Source organism: Atta cephalotes (assembly GCF_000143395.1).
Source record: "Atta cephalotes unplaced genomic scaffold scaffold00035, whole genome shotgun sequence".
Lineage (NCBI taxonomy): Eukaryota > Metazoa > Arthropoda > Insecta > Hymenoptera > Formicidae > Atta > Atta cephalotes.
The window spans coordinates 857,473-865,331 of record NW_012130099.1 but is presented as its reverse complement, the minus strand read 5'-3'; the positions used below and the strand labels follow the sequence as shown (position 1 = coordinate 865,331).

Genomic DNA, 7,859 nt, shown 5'->3' with positions numbered 1-7,859 from the left:
CTTTAATTCCTGCCTATATTTTTAATATTTAATTTTAAACTATATTTGAAGAGCTAAATAACATTAAGATTTTACGAAAATTTGGAGTGTATTATATTGCACTTATTAGGCAAATTACTAATTTGATTTTTATGAACCTTGATTAAGCTTAATTTGATGATGTTTTATTCGAATTTGAGGTCAAAAACAAAAAAAAAATCAAACTGTGAATTCAATGGCAGACAAAAATTATGAAGACAATCTGATTAAAATTCAATTTTAGAAAATTTTTAATTGCGAAGTAATAGTTTTTACTTTTACTTCATTTTTCACTCATTAATATTATGTAAACAATAGTATTAATTTTCAAACTGATTCTGGTTATGAATTCTGTGACAATAGATACTTTTTTTTCGTTAGAAGTTATTAGAATTTATTCCTCCAAAATTCAACATTTCCAAACTTGGTGATATCAAAAATTCCCTTTCTCAATAATCTGATTATTCTTTTGAAATTTTATAATTCTAAAACCAGAATCAAATATAGCAACCTTGAAAACCCATAAAAAATAAGATTTTTATTAAACAACTCTCATCCTTAGAGGATTAAATTTCCTATTAAATTAATGTTTAGATATTAGCCATTTAAATTGCTAGGTGCACTAATACATTCCAAATTTTCGTAAAATCTTAATGTTATTTAGCTCTTCACAGTTAAAAATACAGTTTAAAATTAAATATTAAAAATATAGGGATTAAAGAAACGTTTATCGATGATTGAAAAGCGAGTGAACAATGTTAATCAATATACAAAAAAATGTCGCAAAAAAAAATCGTCAATAGTTAATTTGAATAATTTTACAATATTTCAAACTCTGCGTATTTCATTATCGGAAGAAGTGTATTCAAGTGAAAAAAAATATTAAACGAGTAGATTCCTACGATGCGCTATACATGCCTGAAAAGATCAAGTTCATCAAGGTTTCGTAAATTCGCGACAATCTAATCTTCATTACGCAATCGTACGTGGGTGAGATTGCGTTATTTGCGTCAAACTTGCGTCAAAACACGTGTGTATGTGTGTGCCTCGTACTGCTCGAATTCAAAGATGACGATTTGAAAGGGAAACGTGAATGCAAGAACGCATAATGTGAAAGGCTTGATCAAGGCGAAATCTCTCATCCTCCGAATGACACGCGATAATCCGGACCGCGGTTTGCAAAAATATATTATGTCCTTTGAATTCCAGCAGCTTGTTAAAAAATCTTTTTCTTAGCTAAGTTTTTTGGCACGAGCAGAGGAACGCCGTTTTTCCTTTTTTTTTTTTTTTAAGAAAAACTTTCATACGTTTACGCCGCTAATATAAAATTCATAGACGCTCGCCTAAATTTTTATCGAGCTTCGTATAATTTTGTTTATGAGATTCAATCTTGTCTTGCAACTTCTAATATCTTTTAACAACTATATAAATTCGCAAACTTATCTTCTTTGTTACTGGATATTTAAAATTACAAAAAATTATTGCGTTAACGTATTAGCAATTGTAAATTATCATCGTCTGATTATAAGTTCAATTAATAGATACATAATCTAAATAATTAACTTTGGCCAATTGAACAGTGCGAAGCTGATAAAAGATAGTCGCGCGCCAAGTCTCGTATAAAATCAATGACAGGATAAATGAAATAATTTTCCTACATGATTGCACATGTAATGTACGTGTTCATCCGCATGGGCGAGCTTATATTTAATTTAGCAGCCCTTGTGACATCGTACAGGGTGTTCTAAACAGTTGCATACATAGTTTTAACTAAAAATGATATTGACATATTTCATAAAATACACAATTTAGATAAAGCCTAAAAAATTCATTCGAAATTCCCTCGAAACTTATGGAAGTTTTCAAATATCATTCAGAAACATTGATAAATCGTTTAGACATATTCAAATGTAACTAACTTAGAAATGTTAATATAACATTAAAATTTTTTAAATTGATATTTTTTTTTAGATGTTTTCACATTTTTATTATTTCAAAATTTATGTTTGTATACCTAAATTTTCAAAATGTTTCAGGAATGCTTACCAGATATTACATCTAAAAACATATATTGATATGATTCGTAAAAATTGCTTGATAAAAATGAGAGAAACAGGATGAAATAAGCCAATATTTATATTAGTTTAAAGAGAAGATTGGTTCTCTTCAATTCTTTCTCTCTCTCTCTCTCTCTCTCTCTTTTATTTTTGTTGACCACATTTAATATATTATTTAGATACGGATGGCATAGTAGATCTATGCTCTATATAATTTACGTCTTTGGTTACATAGAAGATGTAAAAAGACTTTCAGAAATATTAAAACTTTCAACTGTTTCAAATTTCAAAAACGTTTAACATTTAAGTTACAGATAAAAAATTAAAATTAAACATTCACTCGTATCAAAAATTTATCAAGAAGAAATTTTTCAATTTTTCAATTTTCAATTTTTTTTTTAAACACGTGTGTCTGCCATATATCTGTGTGTGTCTGTATACATCTTTCTGGAACACCCCATATGTCGAACAGTGCCTGAATGACTCTGTCGTTAATTAGATATAATCACTAATACCCTCTTTGCATACGTACCTAGATTACATTATTACTATTCTCGTCTAGTAATCTTTGGTAATTCGGGTGTGCATGGAACTATGATTATTATCACTGATTATTTAACCATAATCATCCTCGAAGTTACCCACTAAATTCTACCTGATTAGGCTACCTTCAGAAAAGTCCTCCGACGAGTCACTTCCTTCGTTAAAGTATATCCGACGACACATTTTTGTCCAAATCTTGAAGAAGGCCAGGCAATTTAATCTTGATCGATATCGCATAAGTAACCAAATTTCCAAGTTTGTTTCCTGCGCGAGATTAAACTATATATCGGCTTCCGTGAAATTTAAGTAATTGTTCTTAAAATTAGCACGGCAAGGATCACATTCTAGAAAGAAAACCAGACTTAGACAATCGCTGCCACGATATGTTAGCAACGTCAGCGTTCATCAGCGAGATTTCTTGCTAAGACCCACGATGGACGCACGTCATCGACTTGTCAAGTTTCTCCTTGGAGTTCGATTCACAAAGATATGCAATAATCCCTCATCCAAGATGGCTGGAGAGACTACTGTAAGCATCCTCTTCCATTTCAAGCCGTCGTCAGTAGAGATCGGAAAAGGAGACCTGAGAGGAAACGCCTGAATGCAGATGATGAAGGGCGTGTAACTCCTCCATCGAGGTCGAGGGCATGCTGTTACTGTCGCCGAGTATGCTGGCTGCCGGTCCGACGGTCGGAGAATTGCCGGTGCTCGAGGATACCGCCGTTCCGGAACAACCGACGTTGCTACCGGCGTTGCTACCGTCCTGCCGCATCAGATTTCGTCGCCATTTCGCGCGCGCGTTTTGAAACCATACCTGAACAGACGCAAAATCAAAGGACCACATAATTTCAATTCTTTAACGGATTCTTCAATCATCGATCGATAATTGTAGTAATACTCGTTCCAAGAATTCAAAATAGAAGAAAATAATATGTTTAAAGAGATATGCTATAAAAAAATATGGATGTAAATTGAACATTATGTGGTATTATACAATTATATAATTATCACCGTATTGATCTTGATATAATATAACATAAGTAAATTGAACGCCATATTTTAGAACGACGAATAATTTAAAAATATTCTTCGTGTTGATGATGATATAAACATCGTGGTGGTGTTAAATCCCCTACATTAGTATATTTATATATCACCAACATGGAGTGATATTTAAATATATATAGTGTTAAATCCACACCCATTTTTTAAAGTGTATTGACGAAAGTGGAGTTGACGTAGGTTAGTTAAGTTTATTACTCTTGCGAAAGAAAACTCGTCAATAAAGAAGTAATATCGTCAGTGATAATTGTCTCCTCATAAACACTTCATATACAAACGGAAGAGCTCGTACCTGTAGCACCCTTTTCGACAGGCCAGTCTTCTGCGCGAGTTGCTTTAGGTCCTTGGCGTCCGGATTCTGATTTATCGCGAAGTAATTCTTCATGGTTCGCAATTGGTGATGCTTGAAACTGGTACGCATACGCTTCGTTCGCTGATTCTGGTGCACCGGTCCCGGGGAGCCCACGGATGCGTCGTACGCAGCTAGCGACTCCATCGATGAGGACAGCTCCGTGGGATGCAGCAGTTCTGCAATGGCGACGTCCGCTAGAAAGTTTCTCTTTTCTTTTCCTTTTCAATTTCGCGTCCAACTATCGACGTCACACGGGAGCGACATGCGATAGAGGAGAAAAATGACGCATTGCATTTAAAAAAGATCGTCAAATCGTTTCATTCATGCATATAAAAAATTGCAAGCTCCAAAATAAAAAATTTAAAATTTCTTAAACCCGAAAATATTGAATATATAATTGAAAGAAATCGCGAAATTCTGAAGAATTTTAAAACTTTAGGTTTCTCAAATAAGAAACAATCAATCGTCATGTTGAATTCATTTAAATTTACAAGATATATACTTTTTTCGTCCAAGAATTATACTGTATAAAAATCAAGTCAGCTTCCTAATATTTTGTTTCTATTTCATTCTCCAGTGTTCTTTAATTCATGAGCCATCTATACTGAACGGTATAACTTCAGAAGGATTTTATCTCCGTGAAGTCGACCTCCTTTCGCGCTACTGTCCCTTCCGATGTCGCGAACGTAACTGTGCTTCCCAAATTATCTCCAAAAAAAGGAGCGAAATCCATGTGTCGTTCGTCTCAATGAGAAAATGAATTCCACCATGGAGCCACATTCGCGAAAACGGTTTTTCTTCCTTTCCTCCCTTCTTCTCACTCTTTCATTCTCGTTCTTTCTCTTCTTCTCGTTAGCAAACCAGCAGATCGTCCGTTGGGAATGGAAGTTCGGAACAATAAACAGTAATAGCGCATACGTGCTTGGGGATTTACTTCTGGGATCCCCCTTCGCCCTTCTCTCGTCCCGCGTAGCCGCTTCGTCGACTGGAACCCGTTCTTCTCCCGATTGAATTCAATGGTTACCCTCGTCGTCTTATTTATTGGATGCGTTCCTTCGTTCTGCCGGCGCGCAATAACTGCAACTGCGCACATAACTGCAGCACGCCTGTCCTCTTTCCGGTGATTCTCTTTCTCCCTTTCCATACTTCTTTATTTTTGTTCATCATAATTCAGTTAAATTCGTGCGGGGTGGCATGACCGTTAATTGATCAATTAATACGCTTCTTCATTTAAGAAATGCCATAAGAAGTTCCTTTCGCGTTTTTGCGGACAATTATTTTCCTCATAAAATGAGTCTATAAAAAAAAGAGAAGCTCTACTGTATCATCAAAAATCTAAATATACACAGATTTCATTTTGCATTTACAAAAAACGCAATTGAACAAAAAAAAGGAAAGACCAGTTTCGGCGTGATTTTACACGCGAATCGAAATTAGGACTTTCCCAGCGTGTCTTTCGATTCTGGCGGGATCTTTCTGTGCAGAAAGAGGTACGGCTCCAGGCACCGGCGGACAGTGACAGATAGGTATCGGCACTGGGAGATGCATCGATTGGCCGATCTGCCCGGAAAAGAATGCTGCCGTGGCCAATGCGTGGCCACTGCCAGCAGAATGGCCGGCCAGAGCGCTATAATGCCGCCTGCGTAAGTTTCTTGCTGCGCTGCTGGCATCGGAATCCTTCTTTCGTTCTGTCGTCGATTCTCAGTCCTCGGTCTTTCGGCAATTTTGGCCTTCTAACTCGTCCTGACAAATTGTAATCTCATTCTTAAAACCGCCAAATCTATCCTCCCATCCTATTCCCGCCAAACCGCTTGGAAGAGAGAAGCTTCCCAGGGCTTACGTGTGTTCTTCCCTCATAAGAAAGAACAATATATTTTCTAAGACTACTAATATAAAAAGTGTGACAAATAAGCCAATATTTTTGCTATAAACTATCTTTACATGATAATAATTGCAATATATCGTTTATGTGTCGATGATTTAAAAGTCGAACAGTTACATTAAGAGCTGGTTGTTCGAATAAACTATGTGATAATTTGATTACTGGATAAACAAAATAGTAAAAGAGTAAGAGCATAATAAGAGAGTAAGAAAGTAAAGTGGAAAAGATGGAACAACTTAGCCTTAATGTTATAAAATCAGATTTTATATTCAATATTTAAACTGAGTTGTTTTACCTTTCGGTAAACTTCAGTTCATTGCCTTCTTCTCTTATGTTATTATTCTTTTGTTTATCTAGTAGATAAATTACTATAGTTTATCTGAAAGATACTGAACCTTAATGTAACTTCATGTCACTTATAAGTCAAATTAAACCTGGTATTATACTCAAACTGTACTTATATACAGCAAAAGTATGTATTTTTTTCTATAGAAAATTTTGATTTCTTAAATCCTAACACGCAAAGAAAAAGACATAATAATAGCAACAGTAAAAAGATCTGAACTTATATAAGTTTTATATTGATGTACATAGTTGAATAAATCAGTATATAATTATTGTAATTAATCAAATTCAATTATGGACATTTATTCTACGCATGAAACTTGTATTTATACTTTATAGATGCTACTGCTATGTTTCTCTCTGAGTATAAATCGAATCGCTTTGATAACTGAAATTTTTCGTTTAGCATAATCTAATACATCAGCTGGTGTAATGTCAGGTATTAGATGTGATATGTTTCGCAGCTTAGGAATAGTCGAATTGTCATCTTCTTGCATCTGTGTTATTACTACAACAGTTCCTCTGCGATTCACCGTCGGTCGCTAGGCGTTTCACCATCGTGCTCCCACCGTCGGCGTGTCCTTTTCGCAAAAACTGTCCCAATTATATATAAAGACAATAAAACACCGCGAGAGGGTTTCTCTCTTCCAGGCCGTCTGTTCCCATCCGTGATCACGCACGCAGGACTTCATGGACGATTTTATGGCTCTTGGTCGTAAATTCCGGTCGGTAGTCCGGGGATAGTGATCCTCGCTCTCGTCGATTATAAAATAACTGGGAATTACGCGCGATCACCAGTTGATCGCCATCTTGGTTTGCGCCTGAATCGAAATGATCGTAAAATCATATCGAAACGCGATACGATATGCGCGCCAAATAATCTGCAAATAATACAAGTCGAGCGAAGAATCACCATGTTTTTAATTTCTGTCGATCAAAGTGCCGCAAATCCGCATTTTGTTAAGGTTGTAATGGCGACAATGCGATAATTAACGTCGCGATTTATATGTCTTATTGTGTCTACACTTAAGGTCTAACCTATCATGATGATATTTGCGGAGCTACACTATAATTCTCGCACGATTTTCATCGCACTTCACTATCATTTGTTATCTATTCGAAGAAATGAAGATTATAACCAGACAAAATGAATGTCTCGAAATCATAATAGGATCTTTGTTATCAAGAATCCGCATTATGAATCTTTGAGCAATTAGACATCTGCGTAGCGCGCGAAATTTCAAATCAAAGATTATCGCTCGCCAATATCAAATGCTCAAGTTAACGAGCCAAATAATCGCGCGAACGAAATGAAATAACATCTGTGATTCTTGCAGGCTCGAGCAAATGTTTGCACGAAGGAACGCCCCATTATACTCGATCAGTAAATAATGCAACTCCGCCGATTAACTCGTTTGCTGTAGCGTAGAATAAAGAGAAAGCATAAGAAGAGAGAGAGAGAGAAAGAGAGAGAGAGAAGAGAGAGAGAGAGAGAGAAGAAGAGTAAGTAATAAGAAAAGAAAAGAAAGAAGAAGGAGAGGAAGGAGGTACGGTAGGTACGGTACGTACAACCGAAACGTAAACCGAAAAAACCGGAAAA

At 35.7% G+C, this 7,859-nt stretch overlaps 1 protein-coding gene across 1 annotated transcript in view; it reads right to left on the bottom strand.

Moving 5' to 3' along the window:
• Positions 1-3,177: 3,177 nt before the first annotated feature.
• The window catches only part of LOC105621612 (LIM/homeobox protein Lhx9-like), an 8,984-nt gene continuing 4,302 nt past the window's right edge, over positions 3,178-7,859 (bottom strand). The window contains exons 4-5 of the mRNA XM_012203081.1: positions 3,973-4,208; positions 3,178-3,432 (exon numbers count right to left, since the gene is read on the bottom strand). Coding sequence (XP_012058471.1) covers positions 3,178-3,432; positions 3,973-4,208 — 491 coding nt within the window. The remainder of the gene's footprint in view (positions 3,433-3,972; positions 4,209-7,859) is intronic.